General features: G+C 49.4%; 1 protein-coding gene across 4 annotated transcripts in view; it reads right to left on the bottom strand.

The window, feature by feature from the left end:
• SIPA1L1 (signal induced proliferation associated 1 like 1) overlaps positions 1 to 24,120 on the bottom strand; it is a 1,823,374-nt gene that overhangs the window by 519,046 nt on the left and 1,280,208 nt on the right. For all 4 annotated transcript variants that reach the window (XM_069638601.1, XM_069638604.1, XM_069638602.1 and 1 more), the window contains one exon: positions 8,945 to 9,060. In XM_069638601.1, the coding sequence (XP_069494702.1) occupies positions 8,945 to 9,060 (116 nt within the window). The remainder of the gene's footprint in view (positions 1 to 8,944; positions 9,061 to 24,120) is intronic.

Genomic DNA, 24,120 nt, shown 5'->3' with positions numbered 1-24,120 from the left:
TGAAATGTCGTCAGGCCGAGTACGATAGTTAACTTCATATCCTTACTGTTCATGGCCTGTAAGAATGTCATTGTATTATCCCTTGTTCCCTCCCTTGACTTGAAGCGCTTTGAAACACATTGTGTATAGGCACTATATAAATAAACTATCATAGCATTACCACAGCTATGACAGCAGCCTGCATATACATGCCATAAAAAATCAGTAGAAAATATCCACTGTCACCAGCTACTCTGTCTGTAGTCCTCTTTTCTCCTTCCTTATGGGCGTCACCAAACATGGGGACGGTACTGGATTCTTTGGCAGCTTCCCTTAAAATGTAGTCCAGCGCACAGGTGCACAGTCCCCTCTTAACACATCAGATGCTTTAATACCTGGCTATACTGAATACTTTAGCCCCTGGGTGGGACCTATGAAGGAAAGGGGACTAAGGACTACTAGTACTCTAGTCACTACAGTGAGTAACTTCACTACTCATACATCCCGTCCGCTTTCCTCCATCCTAGTGGGCGATTCCACTGAACAAGATCATAGGGCGAAACTGTGGCAACCTGCCTCATATGTAGGACGACGGAAAAAGGTTCTTTAGAACCACCTGAACGAACTTTGCACCTCGCCTGGAGCCGTTATCCAGGGAGTAGTGCTTACAGAACGCATACGGTGTGGCCCAAGTATCCGCCCTGCTGATGAAATTCCAGAAAGCATGTCTCTAAAAGGCAACAGCCATGTCCTTAGCTCTGACCGCATGGGCATGGAACCCCCTCAGGAACTGGTTTTCCCATGGCTGTGTACGCCTCTGAGATGGCCTTGACCAATCAACGGGCGATAGAAGCTTTGGAAGCCTGGGTGCCGGACGACGTGCCTCTAACGTCAACAATGCCTTAAGCTTCCTGAAAGATCTTTTCCAGGAGAGGTACAACATGAGGCTCTCTTGGGGTTCAAGGAATGCAACGGCCTTTCAGCATCCGACTGCGGATTTGGGAACCACCACCGGCAGGCAGATCGCCTGATTCAAATAGAATGGAGTGACCATTTAGAGCAAAACATTTGGATGGGTGCGCAAGATGACTACCATTTCATAAACGTGGTGAAGGGATCACACAATGACAAAGCATTCAGTTTGTTGACCCTGGTGACAATGTGAGCGCCACCAGCAATAAAGTCTTCAGTGTAACCAGCCTGATATCCAACAAGACCATCGGCTCAAAGGGCTTGCACTGCAAGGCCGCAAGAAACACATTAAGGTTCTGGAGAGGATGAGGCTTGTGGACCGGAGGAAAGAGCCTGGACAACCCCTTAAGGTGGGCCTTAACCACCGGGTTAGCCGCTGAAAAAAATATGCTCCAGGGAATTCTTGTAGGCCCCAATTGCCTCTAGAAAGATGCGTCAGGTATCGACCTGAATGCCGGAATTGGGCCAGATGTGCAGAAAATGCCAGCATGTCGCCCAGGGGCAGACAAGAGGGTGAAGCCCCTTGTTAAAAGCCCAGTGGCAAAACCTTGTCAACTTACTCGTGTACCCAGTCTTCGTAGGCCTCCTGAATGATGCCCCAGTTATCCTCTGAGAGCTGAGCATGCTGAAGTCTCAGCTGGTCAGGAACCAGGCCGCTAGGGCCAGCATGGCCGGATCCAGGTGCTCCACCTTCCACCCTGCTACATCAAGAAGCCCCTCATGGGGATTGGAAGATGTACTGGTCCCTGGGAACACAACTGCAACAGATCCAAGAACCATACCCTTGACCGCCAGTGAGGGGCGATCAGGATGAGGCTGCAGCCCACTGACATCCAGAACTTGCAGATGGTCTGCTGGAGCAATGGTGGAAGAGGAAACACATAACACCTCCTGTCTTGTCAGCAGAGCTGTAACGCGTCCCCCAGAGACCTGTGACCCCAGCCAGTCCAAGAGGCAAACCGTGGGCACTTGGAATTCAGAGGAGATGCGACTAAGTGCAGATCTGGAAACCTCCATCTCCGGAACAGGGGGCCTCAAGGAGTTTTTGAGTAACTCCCACTCATAGGTGTTGAACCCCAAGCTGCTGAGCTGGTCCACTTCCGCGTTGCTGTCCCGCAGGAGGTGAACCGCTGAATTTCAAATCCCCTCCGTAATGGCCCATTCCTAGATCACCGCCACCTCAATGCGGTGGGAATCGGTGCCACCCTGCTTTATCAGTTAAAACATCGTCGTTGAGTTGTCAGTCCTGACCAGAGCCGCTGTGCCCCTGATGAGAGGCAGGAAAGCCTTTAGCACCAGGCCCACCAGCCTGAGTTCGAGCAGATTGATATGCATAAGGGCCTCCACCCCAGACCATGAGCCATGAATGGAGTAGCCATCCAGAATCGCCCCCAGCCCGAAAGCAAGAAATCCGTCATAACCACCAGAGGGGGCTGCTGACGGATAAAGGGGGCTCCCATTGCCATCCATCAGTCACCAGTGATGTTCTGGGAGAAGGAGCCGGGGGTGGGGGGGATTGGGATCCTGTCCGACTGAGGCCCGGTCTGCTGGTCCCAACTGGCAATCAGGTGAAGCTGGAGGTGCCATCAGTCCCAGAAGGTGCTACAACCACCATGCTGAGGTGGTCGAATTGGCCAGAAAATGCCCAATCGCTTTGCGGAGGGAGTGGAGACTCTCGGGCGTAGGGAACACTTGCTGCACTGACATGTCCCAGCGCACTCCAAAGAACACCAGATCCTGGGCAGGAATCAGCAGCTACTTCCGCAGTTTGAGGGGAAAAGCCCAGCTGGTGAAAAACATCTGCCAGGCGTTGGCAGGAATGCACCGCCACTTAAGGAGAGATGGCCCTGAAAAGCCAGTCGTCCACCTAGGTGTACAAGTGATGGCCTTCCAGGCAGAGGAGACCAGCCACTGCATTCATCAGCTTTGTGAACACACGAGGAGCCGAATTGAGGCCAGAAGGCAGCAACTTGTACTGGAAGTGGTACGGAATAATCGTGAACCACAGACATTTCTGATGCAGCTGACAGATGGGGACATGCAGGTATGCCTCCTTGAGGTCTACTGAACACATCCAGTCCCCTGCACACAAAGACTCTGCTATGTACACGGAAGTATCATCTTGAAACCTTCGAGTGGTAAAGACAGGTTGAGAAATGACAGGTCCAGGACTACTCTCAGGCTAGCCTGGTTATTTTTGGGTACTACAAAAATCAGGGGTTAGAAGCCAGACCCCCCTGTCTGACTGAGGGGCTGGCTCCACCGCCTGTATCTCTAAAAGACAAAGTATCTCCTGTAACAGGGCCCGGGACCCGATCTGAAGCAAAGGAGGAGAGGAAGGAAGAGGAAGACTGAAGCCCGTGGAGACTATAGAAAGGATCCAAGGACTCTTGAAACAATGCTTCCAGCTGTCCTGGAAGAGAGCCAGCCAGACCCCCACAGGCAAGCTGTGTTCCCCAGCTGTTACTGGAAAGGACCGGAGGGGGGGGTGTCAGTACTCCTGCTCTCTATATGGTAGAGGAGAGGCACAGAGGACCCCAGCCAAGATTCTCTATTGTTGGTAGCAATTGACGAGCAATCAAGGCCTAGCTTCTCAGGAGGTGATGCGGGTTGGTTCTTAAGTACAGTGTAGTCCTAAAAGCACCCACAAAGGAATGTCCACATACTGAATTAGTTAAAACCCAGTCTTTATATAATTAAGGTTCAAGGTTATATACACAATCACAATAACTCACTTTGTGGTCAGTTAAACTACAATGGCAAATATATACAGTTCTAAGTGGTACCACAATTATTATCAGATTTCATTAAAGTGCATCAACTGTACTGTGGTCAAATGTCACAAATCAGTTAATAAACGTAACCAACAATAGACATAGAAGGAAAGCAGTTGGTTAGAACAATAGGCAGAATACTGGCCCCGTTTACTTAGACACAGCTCTGTGTGGAGTCCCCCCCGACCGCAACCTAGACAACCTGTAAGATAAAGATATACTGCAAGCCCAGTCCATATATTGTTCACACAAGTCTTTCCAAAAGTTCTGCAACCCCAATGTACCTGGTGTTGTAGAGTTCCTCGTCAGGAAATCGACAGCCCTTCTTGAGTGCATTCCCTTTAAGGCAGGAGCCACGGGTCGAACGTCCGACGATGAACAAGGTGAACCACGGCGGAGAAGTGGCAGCTTCGTTCCTAGAGGTGCTAGTCGACGATGGAGCATAGACCTCATGCAAGGAAGAGGCGTGCGGGGCACCTCAGTGTTGATAGTTCAGGACCGCAAAGAGTTTGAAGAACTTTGGCCCAGCAAGGGCATCGGGTCATCAGTGACTCTGCGGTCTTCTGATGGCGGGAGACCCACCGGTGGATGCTCCTCAGCGCTTTGGCGGCCTGGACTTTCTCCAGCGGGACAAAGTGGTCGACGGTGGAGGCGAGAGTGTCCTTGGAGCAAATGTTCTTAGGCAACGGGAGCACTGCAGCTCCGGTCGGCGACAGTGATGAACAACATTCCGGCATTTCAGCTCTGGGATTCCACGGCAGTCCCAGTCTCCGGCTGGCAGCCTTTCGTAGGTCTGTCTACCAGGGAGCTTTGGCAAAGATCAGCTGGTGCACAATGTTCCCTCGTAGCTCGGGAGAGTTCTCCTTACCAGGTCCTCTCTTGGATCAGTTCTTGGAGCCACAACAGCTTTCAGATCAACTAAGTAGAACAGCAGCAATACTTCTCTTCCAGCAGGACTTCAACGTTAAGCTTCAGTTTCAATGTCAGTTTCAACTCCAGCTTCTGAATGAATTCTAGCAGTGAGAGGCCCCCAAATATACAAGTTGATCTCCCATCCATTCTGCTGGGTCCCACTCAGGCAACCAATCACTCAGAAGGGCCTTCAGGCAGTCAGCCAATCAGGCGCACAGTGCATTGAGGTCATTCTTCTCCATCCAGACACTTGCAACAAAGTGTGTGGTTTCAGACAAGTACCAAGCCATTCAACACTATATACTGCATTCATACCAGTTTTCGGGCAATGCTGTCTCAGTCATTGCGTCAAACACCACAACATCCACAACACAGAATGCATATTCGTCACACACTCCATTCACCCAGGTGGTGTACCCACAACATACGGTCGTTGGGAAGGCTCCAGCCAGTCTGGTCGGTACTTCCCCCACACTACCATATATGGAACTTCCACCCAACAGCCAGTCAGGGGGAAGGGACAGAGTCAGGGCTTCCCAGGACTTCGGGAAAACCAAGGTAACAGGCGATGGAAGGCAAGAGGCCACAGGGGCCATCTTGTTTCCATCAGGAATCTACTGATTCCAATGATCGGGCCTGGGCATCCCAAAATGGAGGATACTCGGAGTACCTGCCAAATTCAGCATGGAGCTACCACCCGCCCCTACCCTGCTCTGTGGGCCACACACAGGTGCCCAAAAACATACACTAGGGGCACAGGGTTGTACCCCTACCCATGGGTTCCATAAGGGTATCCCATGGGTCTGTACACCAAACCAAAAGAGAGCTGCACCGCCGGGAGTCCCACATGAACTCCTGCGCGGAAAACGCAACAGAACACACAATAAAAAGCAGTAAAGGACAAGAATATGGACGCCCTATCCCTCCAAATTTCCAGCATCACAGTTATGTCACTGCTTTTTGGTATCTTAGGTGAGAGTGGACGAGGGGGAGTGGAAAAAAACTGCAAATTCCTGTGCTGCTTCCCATCAAGGAGCCTGAACTGGCTGTCCAATTTCTTGTTCATCAGGGTGTTGGCCCTGGGCTTCTCCCAGACCTTTATCACCTGCAGGGCATCCTTCCGCAGCAGAATGCCCGAGTGGCTCGTTGTGAACCTGGCCAACACCTCTGCTAGCACTCCTGACTTCTTGAGGCCGTGCGCCAAGTCCTGGGCGGGAGGACTCTAAGGCCCTGGGCCGGGTCAGACATGGAAGGACACTCCTTGGCCCTTGAAACTGATTCAGAAGCATCCTCCGAGACGCCTTCGGTAGGCTCAGAGCCTTCAGCCTGCTCACCGGTAGTCGAATCGCCCTGTACCCAGACCTCGGAGGTGACTCCAGTAGGCTGGGCGCCCTCAGCTACAGACCTTGTAGTCGTGTTGGATTGTGCTACAGACTAACTCTTGGGGGTAGAACACAATGATCCCTTGCCCACTGGGGCCAAAGAGGAGGACGAACTTGATTGCCCATCTGTGGATCACCCAGTAGAGTTCCTGAGCCCCTCAGCTTGAGATTCAGTATCCTTTCTGGCCTCCAGTCTACCAGAATCCAAGGTACCCTTTCCTGTAGAAACCCCCAAGAAGGGGGTCTCTGCGCTGAGGAGCCGTATTAAACAAAGGGCTTACCTGGTCTTGACGTGGGGTCCTGGAGACAAACTCTTTAAGATGACCTGGGGGAGAAGTGTGGAAGATCTCGCTCCAGCGTGACAGACTATTCTTCAATGCCCTGTGACCGGGAGCACTGCAGGATGTGTGCACGTCCAAGCAGTGGTTGGGTTCCAGGCACTCAAGGCAGAGCGCGTGGGGGACCAAGGCAAGAAACAACCGATCGCAGGATGCGCATTTTGTGAAGCCTCCTGCAGCTGACATGCGCCGGGGGGAGGCGAGGCATGAAAGGGAGATTAGGTTTTAAAAAAAACAAGAACAGGGCGCAAGCAGAAAGTTAAACAAGTCTATATGCCTAGCTGCCAGGTCTGCCACCCTCCGTGTGGAAAAAGGGACTGAGGTGAGGTGCCAGAGGGTGGGACCTCAGAGGGCGGTCCCACTAAATTTAAAGGGGAGGCTCAATTTTTCGCCGCAAAGGTTTCCGGTAGCGTCCCCATGTTGGGGGGGACGCCCACAAGGATGGAGGAAAGGGGACATGTCGTACGAGTATAGTAAGGCAAGATGAAAAGTATCCCCCTTATCCTTGAAAGCAGTTATCACAAGGAAAATAAAAAGGGCAGCTCAAAGACCTCCCAGCAACACTACACAGAAAGTGTTGTGTGCTGCAATAATGCATTGCAGACATCTTAAAAGGTGGAGGAAAGCATTACTCTGAAAAGATACAACCTAATGGGTTGAAAAAAGGTTCCCAGAGGTAGAGTAAAAGACAGTGAGTGGGGAAAAGGTTTCCACTCACTCAGGAGAATTGATAAAAAAATCCAAGAGTCCAGCAAAAAGTGGTGGGGGGCTTGCAAGTGGGGAGAATATTGCAAAAAAATAAAATTCTACAAAACACCAACAAGGAAAGAAATACATTTGCTCCTTCAGCGCGGAAGCCAAAGAAAACACTTTTCATTAGGACTTGCATGCGCAGCCTGTGGAAGTCTTGAGGGCACAGAATCACACTAACAATGGGGAATAGGTCTCACAGGGAATGCACAAGTGAGAAAATAGGCACACAATGTTTGCTGCCCACACAGTTGCAGGAGTTACAAAGTTGCAAACTGCCAGTGACAAGTGCATAGAAATGTAACCAACAGCTACGCAGGCTTACACAAGTTTTTTCTGACACCAAATGTATATGCTGAGAAAACAGAAGCGAAAAAGAACTTTCACATGTCCAATAGCCTTTCTGAAATATAAGATGGCGGCAGGCCATAACGTCAGACACAAGGTCAATTACAGGATAGCACAGCTCACAATACACAAGTATCCTCCATATCCTTAAGCACCACCCCAAGATCCTTAAGCACCACCCCAGGGGACGACTAAGCATGCTACATGAAGTTTACATCAGGCTGTAAGAGTGGGGCGTTAAAGTAGTTAATGAAGGAATGTGTTTAGCAGAGATTGGTGAGGGAGAAGGGTACTGAGAAGAGAGGATGGCGGGATATGGACATTGGAAAGAGTTTTAAGTAGGTTGGAGGAGACATTAATACCATCTGGAGGGAAGAGTTGAAGAAGGTTTGATAACCTCTAAAGATAGAAATTGAGAAGGTCTGAGGGGAGGAGCCATCAGGAACAAAGAGGTCAGAGAGGGGATGGGAGGGTCCATACCATCTGTGATGAAAGAAATTTTGCAGGACGTGGGGTTACAGATAGTGTGCTTGAGGGGGGCGGAGAAGAAATAACCCTATTAGAGAGGGAGATTAGGGAAGTTCCTGCAGACCAGGTCAGTCCAGGGTAGGGATCTAGAGCTGGCATGAGGATGTAAAAGAAAATTGTGCAATTTCCCAGGGGGCTAAGGGGATGATGGGACATGGCAGTCAAAAGGAGTGGGGGCCTGTGCAGCAGCACCATAGTTTAGGGAGGTGGTCAACGGACAGTCAGCACCCATGCCATACTCTGACACCCTGGAAGAGTTGACCATGTCTGAAGGAATTCACTCTGTGCCTCTATTTGTTGGAAGAGACCTTCAGCCCTTTGCATGATTGAAACCCAGCCTCCACCAAAGAGGATTTTGAAACTTCAAAATCTACAGTGCAAAGACAGAGGCCAGGGTGCCTTATGGGACATTCGGATTAGGGTCCTAGAGTACAACTCATGTGACCTTACAATCCCAGACAACTGTTGGCTACATTTCTCTTCCAATTGTTATGGCACTTTTCAGTTCAGCACCACTTCCTGCTTTGCTTGTTATCCCCCTCCATGGGTGTAAAGGTAAAACCAAAGGGCAGACCTGACTGAACTGAAGCTTACTCTTGGTTATCTAGATGCTTTCCTCTCCACTCCACTCTCAAACAAACCACAGAATTCCTAATTTTGCATTTAGTAAAACACTTTAATCACATCTCACCTGTCTTGGGTACTGTGGTCTCCGTGACACTACTGATAACAGATCTAGTCTCTAGCTTTAGCTATTTTTTGCACATGGCTCAAAACCTGGTGTATATCCATTACGTTTTGTATTAACAGATGTGACCATTGTATTACTCTAAAGGTACTCATTGAATCGATTTCTAAAGTAGAGAATGTTGCTGCCCACTGGAATTCAAATTTGCAAAGTTACACACAGAATTCCAGGGAAGGTGCTTACGCCTATGAGGTTTTCTTAATCGCCACCTACCTATTTGGTCAACAATGCTGTCCTCGCTCCTCTGCCAGCTTGGTGTGGATTTACCGCTGCCGCATGTATCCGTTTGCCTGTCCAGTGAGGCAGGGGATCTACGGGGAGCTCCGAACCTGATAAACATGAAAACAAAGCATAATGTATCCTTTGCTTAAAAATACTATTCTTTTTTGACAGAAATATTTAAACCAGTCTTTTAATCTGCTATACATTTTTCAAGGCAAGTCGTCTTTCACCAAGACAAGAGCTTCATATTTTAACATGGTCTAAAAAGGGTTTGCTAAAGTCAAAAGATTGAGACAAGGAATATTGCAGTAAAATAAATCTAGGCAAGGTTACACACTAAAAGCACCTTGTTACTTGGGGATCTCTCCTGTTATCAGAAATCAGTTAGGGTGATGATCACAAGCTATCTAAATAGGTAAAATCAAACATTCTTAAGTAAGATCCATCTACTCACTGCTAAAAACTATCAGAGCACTGCTCGAAAATTCCTTTAAGTGTGAGACAAAACTTATGTGCCAACCAGCAACCTCTTAATGCACTCTAACAGGTAAGAGGATAAAAATAGCCCTACTGATGGACTCCTCTCTAACAGATGCAGATGTTCTGGGCTTGTCAGTGAGACCCTCAGAAACAGACTGTTAACGATCTACCCTCAAAAACTAAATGTAATTTTCTAGCCATTACAAAATGGTGGATTCATGTCCACCACTTGCTCCTTTGTCCCTAACTCTACTTCTAATTAGTTATAAATCTTTGATTTTCACCAAGGTAGGGTCAAGCAACAATACAGCGGGTGATGACTAAACTATGCAAACTAATGCAACGATCTTGGGGAGCAGCTTCAGAGCCTGCAGACACTTGAAGGAAGATTGGGAGGAGGGAGCGGCACAAAATAAAAATGTGGCTTGTGTGGATACCGCTGTTAAGAGTCAACCACGACCTAAGAAAAGATGCTAATTCTCAAAAGGCAAAATAATGTGCATATATCACAAGATCGAACATAAGCATAACAGTATTAACATTGAGCACAGGTATAGCAAATGTATAGTCAGTGAACAGGAATTCAAGATCTATGTGCTTGTTACTGTCCTACCACTTGGCCATAGGCACAATCGTCTTATACAAAGGAAATCCAATCGCTAGTATTGGGGAGGAAGTATAGTTCAGAGGCAATGCATTTGTCTTGAAAGCAAGACAACGCGGTGCAAAACAGGTTTGAATCCCCATCTCGCACTTAGAAACCACTTGTTGGTATTAAGCACTTTATAAAAGAAAAAATATAATTATAGTAGTTTCAAAAAGAAACAATATAAGTAAATCTTATCTTGAACAAATCCATTCAGTGTGTTGGATAGAAAAGGCAGCACAGGACGCATTTCCATCTGAGTCATTGTCAGGCGCAATCAAGTATCACATTACAGAAACAGTGCTGATGTCAATGATTAATCAGTTAACTATAAAGGAAAAGAAGAACAATATGGCTCAAAGAAGCCAGTTAGGACCATTTCAATTAACAACCGTCTGACCATTTATGTAGTAGAATTCCACAGCACTAAGGTCTGTGCGCAGGCATCAGGACAGACGCCCAGAGGTAAAAGCAGGCAAGTCACCATGATAAGGGAGGAACCAAAAAGGACATGCATTTTAAGAAATAGCCATGAGGTAAACATGAAAGCCATACTCAAGAACTACTTGCACTGTCCTGTAGCACTAGTATACACAGAATAACTAACAGATTTGTAGGTCAACAGTTGCGAGGAGACCTTTCACAAAAGCAGTGCGGGTGAAAAGGTCCACAATGAGGGATATTAGCCACATGGATAACCCAAATCAAATACATGACATACACAAATGACTAATAGTGGAAAAGTGTGGCAAGTGAGAAATAGATCAAGAACAGAGTGCCTTTAACAGGCAGGACTCTACTGCTGCCCATTCGCATTAAAAGTCATGCAACCAGAGAATAAAAGCAAAAGCTAGTTGCTTAAAAAATGTTACACTCAATTGCTTGTCTTACTCATTATCTATTAAGAGGAACAGCTTCAGTCGGCAGGACCCCAAACTGCTTCTCAAAGATAATAATCTGCATTGTGTCATACAGCCAATATGCACACATATGTGGTCTATCCCCAAGGCATCATCTGGTCCCAAATCTCTCTCACGGACAGGTTAGTGTGCCCAAAGCAAAAGCAGAGCTGCAGACAGGGATGAGCGAGGTCAGCAGATTAGGGAGCAAAAAGGAGACAAAAGTAAAGACTAATGTGCAGGATATAGTATCTAGGTGGTGATGATTCAGGCTCAATTCAGGCATTACAAACAATGACATATTAAAGTTACTCACTGTCGTGACGAGACTACGCACAGTCCATAGACCCCTTTCCTCCATCCTTGTGGGCGTCCCCCAACATGGGGACGGTACTGGAACCTTTGGCAGTGAAAAAATGAGCTTACCCCCTTTAAATTTAGTATAGCGCAGGAGCTTGGCCTCAGCAACACCACACTGAGGCCCTGCCCTCCGGCACCTCATCTCAGTCCCCTTTGAACACATCGAACACTTAGATACCTGGCTAGTCATATTACCTATAAGCCATTGGCATACTAGCGGGGGAAGGTGGGAGAAACGTATGGAGGAAAGGGGACTATGGACTAGGAGTACTCTAGTCACTACAGTGAGTAACTTTAATTACTCGTTCATCCTGTTCCCCTTTCCTCCATCCTTATAGGCGATTCAACCAAATAAGAACATAGGGTGGAGCAGTGACTGCCTGTCTCGTATATAGGATGAAGCGAAAAGGTTCTTCAGAAACACCTGACCAAACTCTGCATCGTGCCTGGAGCTGGTGTGCAGCGAATAGGGTTTATGGAACGCCAACAGAGTGGCCCAAGTGGCCGCCTTGCCAAGGACACCCCAAGAAGTATGTTTCTGAAACGTGACAGCCATGGCCTTCGCTCTGACCCATGGGCAGGAATCCCCTTAGGAACAGGTTTGCTTATGGGCGTGTAGGCCTGGACCATCTAATGGGCGATGGAAGCCTTGGACGCCCGAGAGCCAGGGAAGGAGCCACCAAAAGTCAGAAACAGTGCCTCGGACTTCCTGAAGAATTTCGTCTGAGATATAACCTGAGAACCCTCTTGAGGTCCAAGGGATGTAGGGCCCTCTCTGCCTCCCACCTTGTATTGTATTGTATTCAATGTTTATGTAGCGCTCCTTGCCCACTTGTGTGGCCTCAATGTGCTTTTTCCTTGGTTGAACGCCCTTGGTGCAGATGTCGTTGGAGTTCTAGGGGGGGTTAGTTTAGGAGATGCGTGTGTGCATATTGCCGTTCTAGGACTTAGGTGGCTGGCAAGGCACGACTAAGCAGCCTTAGAGAGGTCAGACACATGGGTGGGTGCTGTTGAGGATTAGATATAGATTGCTATTGTTGAGAGTTTATGTGGGTCAGCTATACCAAATTCCTTTCGGGTAGTGGTCATTGCTTGCTAGTGGTAGAGGTGTTCAGGTATGTCAGGTGTTTCAGTCTGGATGACTATGTGTGCACTAGGCCGGATGTGCTTAGCCGTAGGCATATTCTATCATGCATGGATGCACGATAGATGCATGGATGGGTTCAGGAAGAACACTGGCAGGCAGATCTCTCAATTCTGATGGAACAGAGAGACCACCTGGGGCAAGAAGTTTGGGTGAATGCACAAGATGACCTTGTCGCTATGAAATGTGGTGAAGGGCTTGCACGAAGACTATGCCTGCAGCTCCCTAACCCTACCAGACGAAGTGAGAGTCAACAGTATGACTATTCAGTGTCCCCAAGCGGATATCCACAGAGGCCATTGGTTTAAGAGGCTTGCGTTGCAAAGCTGCAAGAAACAGATTGAGGTCCCAGACCGGGCTCAGCCTTTGCACGGAGGACAACGCCTAGACAACCCCTTAAGGTGTGCCTTAATCACTGGGTTGGCTGCCGAAAACACATGAGGGGAATTCTTGTAAGCCCTGATGGCTGCCAAATACGTGCGGCAAGTAGCAACCTAAACTCCAGAACAAGCCAGGTGTGCTGAAAAAGCCAGAATGTCATCCAGAGTACAGGTGACGGGGTCAACATCCTTGTTGCAATCCCAATGGCAGAACCTAGTCCATTTTCTTTTATACTGGGACCGAGTGAATGGCATCCTGGCCTGCTGAATGATGTCCCAGTTGGCATCTGGAAATTGAGCATGCTGAATGGTCAGCTGATCAGGCTGCCAGGGCCAGTTTGTCTGGGTCCAGATGCTCCACTGCTCTGCCCTGCTGGGTCAGGAAGCCCCCGCTGGGGATCAGATCAACGAGACCCTGGGACCACAACTGCAGCAGATCCAAAAACCAAAGCCAGAGCGGGTGGGGGCAACCATGATGAGGCTGCAGCCCATAGAAGCCCGGAACTTTGCAGGGTCCATAGAAGCAAAGAGGTGGCCGGGAACGCATAACACCTGCGCCGTGCCAGCAGATATAGAAGGCATCTCCCAGTTACCCCTGACCTGCCCGTGAGGCTAACTGGGGCCACTTGGAATTCAGAGGAGAGGTGAAAAAAATTCAAGGTCAGCAAACCCCCGACGCTGGAACAGGGACAACAAGGAGTCGTCGAGCAACTCCCACTCGTAGGTGCTGAACTCCAAGCGACTTTGCAGTACCTCGGCAGGTGGGCTGCCGAAATCCAAATCCTCTCTGTGTGGGCCCATTCCCAGATCGAAACCTGATCCATGCTTGTTCAGGTAAAACATTGTAGTAGAACTGTACCTCCTGAGCAGAACCTACTCGTCCCTTAACAGGGGCAAAACGCCTCAAGGGCCAGGCCCACTGCTCTGAGCTCGAGCAGAATGATATGTAGGAAGGCTTCCGTCCTGGACCATGCTCCATTAATCTTATAGCCCTCCAGGGTAGCTTGCCAGCCCAAAGAGAGGAGTCAATCACCACCAGTGTAGGCTCCGGTCAGATAAGAAAAATTGCCCTCCATCAGCCACCAGAGAAGGTCGGGCAAAAGGAACGATGGTATAGGGATCCTGATGCCGTATCCTGATCCAAGTTGGCCATCAGGTGGAGCTGGAGGTGCCTCGTCTTGTGACGGGCGTGCTGCAGTCAGCACGGGGGAGGCCATCAGGCCCAGAAGGTGCCAAGTTGGCCAGAAAGTGCCCCACCGCCTTGTGGAGGGACATAAGCCTCATGGGAGCACCCGTTGAATGGTAGTGTTCCAGTGCACCCCTACGAAGACCATTTTCCTGAGAGGCATAATTGCGACTTCCTCCCGTTGAGGGAAAACCGCAGCTAATTAAGGGTATCTGCAAATCTCTGGCAGGAGCGCACCATCCGTTCAGGTGAGCTCACCATCACCAGTCAGTCATACAAATAAGGGTATAGATGCTGACCCTCCCAGCGGAAAATGCCTGCCACTGCATTCATCAACTTTGTTGAAGACACAAAGGGCAGAGTTCAGGCCGAAGGGTACATGCAGATATGCATCCTTGAGGTTCAAGGAACACATCCAATCCTCTGCACACAGAGACTTGGCTACGTGTGCAGGAGCAATCACCTTGAAACGTTCCAGCAGTAATGACAGACTTAGAAATGACAGTTCGAGGACTACCCTCAGGCCAGTCTGGTTGTTCTTGGGTACAGCAAAAATCCTGGAATAGTAAGGAATCTGTTCTATCGTCTGCATCTCCAAGAGCAAAAGGTCCTCCTGTAAAAAGGACTGCGACCCAATCTGAGGAAGAGGAGGAGAGGATGGTATAAGCAGAGGAAGAGTAAGGCTGAAGCCTGTGGAGGCTACGTATAGGATCCACAGGTTGCTGAAAAGTTGCTTCCAGGTGTCGTGGAACAGAGCCAAATGATCCTCCACAAGTGAGCTGTGTTCCCAGACGTCACTCCTCCTTGGCGTAAGAGCAGGAGGCAGAGGAGGGCGAGTGGAAAACCCTATGCGAAGTCCTCTGCTGCTTCCTTCTGTTGTCACTGGGCGACCTGTCAGGCCTCTGTGTACCACAGTCTCTGAAATCCTTGAAGCCTGCAAAGGTTCAGGGTTTGAACTCGGTCCGACCCTGGGATTGAGGGAAGGATTGCTGACCGAGCTTTGTCAGGATGGCCAAGGACTTGGCGGTTTGAGTGAAAGTTTTCTTCTTCATCAATTCCGCATCGGTGGACAAATGAAAAAGGTCCCCACCCTTGAAGGGCCGATCTAGGACCGTTCCTGCACGTTAGATGAAAACTTGGTGGCGTTCATCCAGGCCATCCTTCTCATCTCGACCCATAGACACTGCTCTCTGCTGGCTATGTCAATGTGGGAGACTGAAGACTCCATGAGGTCCTGCACAATGGCCCGGGCGTCTGCCAGACCAGCTTTGAAGGAGGCTTGTTTGTCCGAAGGGAAGTCAGGCAGAAATTCCCAAGCTCCCGCCACAGATTCTGGTTAGCCACTGCCAAGAGGGCATCTGCGTTGGCATGCCGCAGATGCAATCTTGAGATGGAGTAACATCGATTTACTAAGGACTCGAGGACTTGTCTTCCTTGGAGAGGCAACTGGAGGTGGCACCCGTGGAGTAAGACTATGAAGACTAGGGTTTAGAATATAAGGAGGCTGCAGCCACCACAAAGGAATGGGGCTGCGGGTGGGAGGCAATGAGGATTGGCTCCGGTCCGTCAACCTAAACAAGTGGCCCAACTTCTTGTTCATATGGGCCTAGGCCCAGGGCTTCTCCCAGACCTTCTGTGCCACCTGCAGCACATTATTCTGGAGTGGAATGCCAGCCTGGGTCGTAATGCGTTTCCCCAAGACCTTTGTGAGCACACCTGACTCCTGGGGGGCTTCTTCAGAAAGATGGACCCCCCCCGCCCCAAGAACTCCTACAGGCTCTGGAGGCGGTCATGAAAGGCCTTAACGGATGCCGAGGACTCATCGTCCTGGGTGTCGTCATTCTGGGCCCTGAGACACAGGTGCCGCCAGGGCCCCCACCCACTCCCCCACCCCCTCAGATCCAGAGCTGCAAACAAGTCCAACGGCTGTTGAAGCGGAGGTGTTGGTGGTAGAGGAGGAGGGGCCAGCATGTCCGGTAGGGACTGAACCAGAGGAGGGACTGGTACCAGGAGAGTCAGAGGGACGGGAGGAGTCCCCCGGGGAGGGTGCCCGGCGGCGCCGCCTGGGGGGGATAAACTCCTTCACAATGTCCTTCAGGAGCCCCTTCATCTCAGGGGAACGCACGGGGAACAGGAAGAGTGAAGAAGCGGTCCCCACTAGCCGCCGGGTCCCTAGGAGCCCTGCCCTCTGAGGCGCTGGACCTCCGCTCCTTGTCAAAGTGCTGAGGCGCCTGGTGCGTGTAGCTGTAGGGTTGCGATGGGTAAATGTACCCCTGCAGGGACCAAAACCCTGCCCCATAGGATCTGCTACCACTTCCAGAAAGAAGGGGGCTGGAATCACCCTGCAAAGCTCTCTCGATGGCTGAAAGTACAGGCGGCCCCCTGAGCTGGATCCAAGATGGACACCTGCCTGGCAGGCTCTGCCACGTGCCGCCTGCCATTTTGAAGCCTTGCACCACACCATGGGTGGGAGGACGCAAAAGCCCCAACGCCTCAGGCACGAAAGGATACAGCTTGGGTCTTGCGCCCGAAGCAGAGAGGTCTACCTCGGAGAGCCCCCTGGAAGGCGCTGAGCCCTCAGCCGGATGGCTGATAGTCAAACGCCCTGGATCACAGCCTCGGAGCGAGCTCCGGTGGGCTGGGAGCCCTCTGCACCTGTGCCGGTAGCCGTGATGGATCTAGCCGAAGAAAGACTCTTTGAGGTGGCACTCTACGATTCCCTTACCCCTCTGGGGTAGAAGAAGAGGACGGGCCTGATCATCCATCCGAGGACAACCTGGTAGGGCCCAGGGACTCCTCAGCTTGGGAGCCGGTATCCTGGAAGGCGTGAGGTCTGTCTGCAGATTGCCCTATCGCCCAGAAGAGCCCCTAGGCCCCCAACCCCCCCAGAGGGGCCTCGAGCCTGCCAGAACCTGAATGCAAGGAACCTGATCCGTGGAAAAGCCGGGGAAAGTCTCTGCACTGTGGAGCTGTGCTGAACAGAGGTCCTACCTTGTCTTCACAAGAGGTCCCAGAGACAAAGTCCTTAAGATGGAGAGGATAGGCAGCGTGGAAGTTCTCCCTCCACCACAACAACCAATTCTTCAATGCCCTGTGACAGAGAGCGTTGCAGGGCGCAACTGAGTCCCAGCGGTGGTCGGGCCACAAACACTTAAGATGTAGTGCATGGGGGTCCGAGGCCAGGAACGAGTGGTCACAAGAGGCACACCTCGTGAATCCTCCTGCAGCCGTCACGTACCGGGGAGGTAAGGCACCAAAGGGAAGTGAAACAATAATTGAAAAAACAGACGGGGAGCAAGCAGAAAGCTAAAATGGTCTCTGTGCTGGCTACCAGGTACGCCACTTGTCTGCCCCACTAGCCCTAGAGTGGAGCCGGAGTTCACATCCTGCTGCAGGAGCAGCACCTCCTGCACCCTGCTCTCAGAGCAGGTAAGGCCTGGGATGCATCACTTCCAATATGCACATTATTAGGTGCACGATCCACGCAGCCAGCGCACTTTAAGTACCCATTTTGCCCATCTACGAAGTTTAGACACAGCGCCACTTATACCAGCTCATGTGGAAAAGCTGCAATCTGAGAGACAGCCGACCACCTGGATTCACCGCCATCACGAACCAAGAGGGTTCTTTCTATTTAAAGATGGCCATCGGCATCATTTTCCTCTGAAGCCGATCCCTGCCTGCCAGTAGCCCGCCCCTTCAGCTGATTGGCCTTGCTGCGGCCTAAACAGCCTATCGGGATTCGCCGAAATGCGAAGCTGGACACAACGACAAATGCACGACAAGGAAGGCAAATCACCTGTCCTTGCCTGCTCCTGCCTTCTGCCAGGAACGCTGCATCCCAACCGGCCTGGACCATACTTCCTAGACATCGCACTTGAAAGGTACCAAACTCTAATTTGGATGTTACCTCCCCCTTGCCACATGGTCACCACTCGTACGCCTGCCTTCTCTATTTCCCGCCGCACTGCACCGTTACATGACCCCTGCATGTAATGACCCACGTGACTAATCCATTAAGGCAAACCCAATATTTTGCTACGCACCATCACCTTGCGACCTCCACCAACAAAAACTATTCTCACCCAATGACTTACACCTAATGCACGCGCCAAAGGATGCCTAATCTTAGGCCGGCACAACTGTCTGCAATACTTGACCTGCTGTATACTATTGCCATATCTGCACCTCTGCTGCACTGCTTAATTTGGCACTACTTAGCCTCCAATGCCCAATTCATTTCTAGGTGACCCTACGGTCACATCTTAAGGACTTCATTTATCTTGTCCTGCTTTGAATAAACATCAACCGTACTGCACTGTCGGCCCCATTTAGCCCAGATATGCCCTGTAGCTACATCTGGATTTAGCCCTGATATGTTCTGCATTGCTTATCCTCACTGAGCCGCACAACTTCAATCGAATTCAGCCATTGTATGTCCAGCATTATTTAGATTGTGTGTCTGCAGCTATAACCAAACTTTAGCCTCTCATTCTCTGCATTACTTAGCCCAGAGGTACCCTGCAACTACAATCGAATTTGGCCCTTGCATTGCCAGCCTCTCTTAAGCTATTCGTGCCTTATAACTTCATTGTCAGCCCCGTTTGCCGATATGTGCTTTGCAGCTACAACTGAATTTAACTGAATTTAGCTTCTGTATGCCCGGCATTTTTAGCCTAGATGCGCCCTGCAGCTATAATTGCATGTTTGCCCCTATATGTTCTACATTGCTTAGTCTGCTCGAACCTTGCAACTACAATTGAATTTAGCCGTTGTATGCCCAGCATTAGTTAGCTTATGTGCCTTGCAGCTATAATTTAATTTAGCCTCTCTTTGCCCTGCATTACCTAGCCATTATGCCTTGCAGCCATAATTGGACTTAGCCGTGTATGCTATGCATTACTTAGCCTAGAGGTACCCTGCAGCTACAATCAAATTTAGCCTTTGCATTGTTAGCCTCCTTTAACCTATTTGTGCCTTACAATCTCATTGTCAGCCCCATTTAGCCCAGATGTGCCCTGCAGCTATAATTGAACGGTATGTTCTGCATTGCTTAGCCTATTTGAACCTTGCAACTACAATCGAATGTAGCCGCTGTGTGCCCAGCATTATTTAGTTTATGTGCCTTGCAGTTATAATTGAACTTAACCTTGTATGCTCTGCATTACTTAGCCTTGATGTACCATGTAGTTATAATCACTTTTAGCCTCTGTACTTTGCATTGTTAGCCTCTTTTAAACTATCTGTGCCTTGCAACTACAATTGAATTTAGCCTCTCTTTACCCTGCACTGTGTCTGCAGAGCTGCATGCCTTCGACCAATCACCTCCCAAAATTCCAGGACTGACTGTAAATCCAACTAGCGACTGTTAACAGTTGCTCTGTGCATCACCACTATCTCAACATTGGTATCATGTTACCACGCCCCTCTGGCCAAAGGCTATTGCTCTCCTTATTGAGAATACCCTTCCTACTGTGGGCTTTTACCTGTGTGTCCCACTCAACATCAGCCAGCTTACCTACACCTAACACACTGTGCATTGGTACCATGGCCCCCACCTACAGACCTTTGGACACCCACCTGAGCATTGAGCCTCAACACCTCAATATCTATCTCAATGCCCCTGCATTATGGCTTGACCACTTCACTAAAAAACCCACACCTAAACGACCTGTTCCACCTACCTAAGAAACAAAAGACTAGGTACCAGATTCCTGGGCATGAAGGGACACCCTACGCACCCAAGCGCATACTTGAAACCCCAGACACCCAGCCTGTCCCCCCAGACCACCATTGCATCCACTCCCCAGGCTCCCCTCTCCCCCCCCCCCCCCCGACAGCCCCTGCCTCCCCAAGCAAAGTCAGACTGATCAAGGCCGCCTTGGTCAACGCAAGGTCCCTAGCAGCTCACGCACTGGACATTGCTGATCTAATCAAGACTCAGGAGCTTGACTTCTTGGCCATCTGAGACTTGGTTGCACCCTGCCTCGGGCCCGGCAGTCTCCTTGGCCATTCCCCCTGAGCACTCCATTTCCATATGCGACCGCACCTCCAGAGGCGGCGGAATTGCATTCATCCACAAAAACTCATTAGGACTCAGAACCCTACCGAGCATTAATCTGGAATCTGCGAAGCTACTCTCTGTCAAACTACCATTATCTGCTAATCAAACCGCCACTATTCATCTAAAATACAGACCCCCGGGCCCCCCCACATCGTTTGTGGATGACATCACATCGCTAGTACTCGACAAAGGGAAAACCAACTCTTAAACCATCATCCTAAAAGACCTTAATCTAGGCCACCAAGACCCCAATGACCTCGCGGCTATTGACTTTGCAAACACCTTAACGGATCTAGGTTTCTCCCATCATATACAAGATCCCACCCACATCAAAGGGCGGTCCTTAGATTGGCTAAGCGACACCAACTGCAATATTAGCCTGCTCTCGAATGCCCCTTGCACCTGGTCGGACCATCATATCACTTTCAACATTGAAGCAGCTCATCTACCCATTCCTCCCGTCGCTCCAGCCATTCCTACTAGAAATAAAAAATAACGTAACCCCAGAAAAGTTACTCCCCCTCATCCTCCCCAACCTCAATAATGTCACCGACTCTTGCTTAGACCCTACTATCTTAGCTGACACATATAACCAGACAGTGCTCTCAGCCATAAATTCCAACGCCGGCTCAAACTTGGGAGACCTAAACATGCGCACCTCAACTTGTGGTTCACACCACAGCTCCGAGTGCTACGTAAAGAGAAACCCAGATGGAGATACTAAAGGACAACGGAAAGTTCGCGCTACTCCTTCTCCTTGACCTGTCCGTGGCATTCGACCTGGTTAACCACCAAATACTTTGGCAACATCTCAAATCCGCGGCCCACTTCTCAGACTCTGCCAATGCCTGGATCCACTCCTTCCTAAGCAACAGGTCTATGCGGGTCTTCTCGCCCACAGCATCGGCTGACCCCTCTCCAATTCTCAAGGCTCCTGTGTATCGCCCGCGCTTTACAATGTGTTCACCAAACCTCTTTTCGATGTGCTTGATTATCTGGGTGTCTCCTACACTAACTATGCGGATGACACCCAGATACTCATTCCGATCACTGGTGACTACACAACCGATACCAAATCTTTGAATGATGTCTATCTGGGCATCCAGGCCTGGATGGCCCAACACGAATTATGTCTTAACGACGACAAGACAGAGCTGCTATTACTTGGATCAACTCAACACCTCAATAAATTAGACCAAGCCTTCAAGTCTTTCATCATAGACGGTAATGACATCAAGGTCTCTAATGACACTAAAACTTTAGTCGTCTACCTGGACTCTGCTCTAACTCTGAACAGACAAACAAATGCAGTAAGGTCGGCATCGGCCTATACTTGCAAACTTATTACCGCCTTCAGACCTTTTATGCACCCCCATAACTGCATTACCCTTGCAAGAACACTCATTATGTCCAAAATCGACTACTGTAGCGCCCTCTACTTGGGGACTAGCCAAGCCAACCTCAACAAACTGCAAACTATCCAGAATAATGCCATAAGGGCAGCCCTCAATATCCCCAGACAGTCTCATATCTCTAAAGTCAGATCTGATCTACGCTGGCTCCCGGTAAAACAAAGAATCGCCTTGAAAACACTAGCCTTGACGAATAAATGCTTGGACAGCAAAGCCCCACCCTACCTCTCTTCTCGTCTCACTCCACACCTCCACTCGGCCCACCAGATCAGCATAAACTCACAGCCTCAAACTCCAAAAAGTGGGTGGGGTGAGCTTCCCTGTCCTAGCCTCTAAACTCTGGAAATCACTGCCTGCGTCCATCAGAACTGAGCCCTCGTTCCATACCTTCAAGAACAATACCAAATCCTGGCTGTTCACGCAGAACGCTTGAAGCACCTCACTTAAGACCTGCTACGGACTTGTAATATACTGCAAATGTGTATATATTTGTTTTCTGTAATATATTGTGTAATGTAATTTTGTGCATACTGTATATATCGTAACCTTGTATCCAAGAATATGCACCCGGTTGCCCCTGGGCCTGGCTGCGCTTTACAAATAAAATAAACTTCAACCTTGTGTGGAAAAAGGGCCTGAGGTGAAGCCCTAGAGGGCGGGGCATTCCCATGCCAGCCGCCATGCCCCAGTTATACTACATTTAAAGGGGAAGGTCATTTTTTCACTGCCAAGGGTTCCAGGACCGTCCCCATAATGGGGAATGCCCCCAAGGATGGAGGAAAGGGGACGGGACGTATGAGAATAAGAAAAAAGTTTGGTCAAAGCAAGCAAACTCTGTTCAAGAGGCATTCAGATTGTAGTGCTTGCAGCATGCCCAGGATGGGCAGGCCAAATGTCAATGCCTACATTTATTTTTGAATCAGAAAACATGTGATAGTCGATTCTGCTTGGTAGAACAGGCATGCACATCATCAAGCAAGATATACAACCAGGATCACTTACCATGGAGAGAGGAAAATCATCAATTGAATGATGGCAGCATGAAGGAAGTAGCACTTCCTGGATTTTAATAGTATTGCAGTCTTAAAAATAATATGGAAACTAGAGAGAAAACCTACCACAAAGCAATTGCATGGATCCTTACTACAAACCAACCACAAAACAATTGCATTGAACTTTCATGCATACCTACTGTTCCATTTCGACATCCATAAAAATCTATGAAAGATGCCAATGCTGGAAAACACGAGTAACAAGTAACATTCCTTCTCCAACATTGGAGCCTTCATAGATTCAAATGCTGTTTGAATAGATTGTACACCTACATGTACAATGCAAAATGTGGGCAGTCGCACCAGAATCACCTTCAGGAAATGCTCATCTAATGCAAAAAGATGATGCACTACTGCTGGTCCAACCATGGGACCCTCCATTGAATCCCTGTTCAAACAGCATAACTGTGTGGCGATGTGGACCGACCGCCACGTGGCCACTCGGCTGATATCCAACAGCGGGACAGAAGAGGAATACAGTAGGGGAAGAAATGCCTCTCGTGAGGAGTGCTCACGGCTGACCAGGAAGAGGCCTGGTAACGATTCATTGACAGTAGGAAATACACAGCCATGGGACCAAAATCCACGAACAGCTGAGCGGATTTACGGATCTGTTTGGTGCATGCAACATATTTCAAAGTCTGCATGACGTCCAGCAAACACAGCTTGTGTTCAGCTGGAGTAGATGCCAAGGAAAAGAAAACAGTCAGGGCCAAGGGCTCATTAAGATGGAAAGATGAAGTTGCCTTATTTATGAAAGTAGAATTCATCCGTGACAAGATCTTGGATTTGTAGAACACAGATAGGGTGGCATACATGACAAAGCCTGTATTTCTCCAACTCTCGCGGCAGAATTAAAGGTTACTAGAAAGGTAGTCTTCCAGGAGCGAAGGTAGATGAATTGGAGGAACTGTTGAAAGGCTGAGCAGTTCTGAGAACCAGAATTGCCTCAGACATGCTGGGACCAGTACGATCAGTTTGTAACACTTTAGTCTGAAGGCATGCATGACTCTGGGGACCAGAGGAAGGGCGTAAAGGAACTTGTCCGTCCACGGAAACATGAAGGTGTCCCCAGGTTTCCAGTGTGGACGAATCTGCGGGCAAATGTTTTACATTTGGTGTCTTCCCTGGTGGCAAAGAGATCTATCTCCGGGAACACCCAAAGTCTGAAAGATGAGACGAGGTTGTTCATAAAGTAGTTCGCACTTGTGGCAGGAGCACAGCTCCCTGATAAGGGAATTGGCAATCGAGCTGCGGATGCCGGGTAGATGAAAGTGGGACGGCATTATCTCGGAAGCAAGGGCCCACTTCCAGAGTCGCTGGGCTTTTCCTGGGAGGAGAGGTGATTGGGTGCAGCCTTGTTTGCCCATGTAAAACATGGCGTGTTGTCAATGAAAACCCAAACCATCTTCTGCTGGAGATTGAGGCAAAAGGATTTTGTCGGTTTCCTTGAAAGCAAGATCGTCTTTGCTAGGATAGCTGCCAACCTGTCCACCAATGAGGTAACCAGGCAAGAAACTGCATTCAGTTGTGCACCCAGAACA

This window comes from Ambystoma mexicanum, chromosome 14, assembly GCF_040938575.1.
Source record: "Ambystoma mexicanum isolate Mex_15411 chromosome 14, UKY_AmexF1_1, whole genome shotgun sequence".
Classification (NCBI taxonomy): Eukaryota; Metazoa; Chordata; class Amphibia; order Caudata; family Ambystomatidae; genus Ambystoma; species Ambystoma mexicanum.
This window is presented reverse-complemented; position numbering and strand designations above follow the sequence as displayed.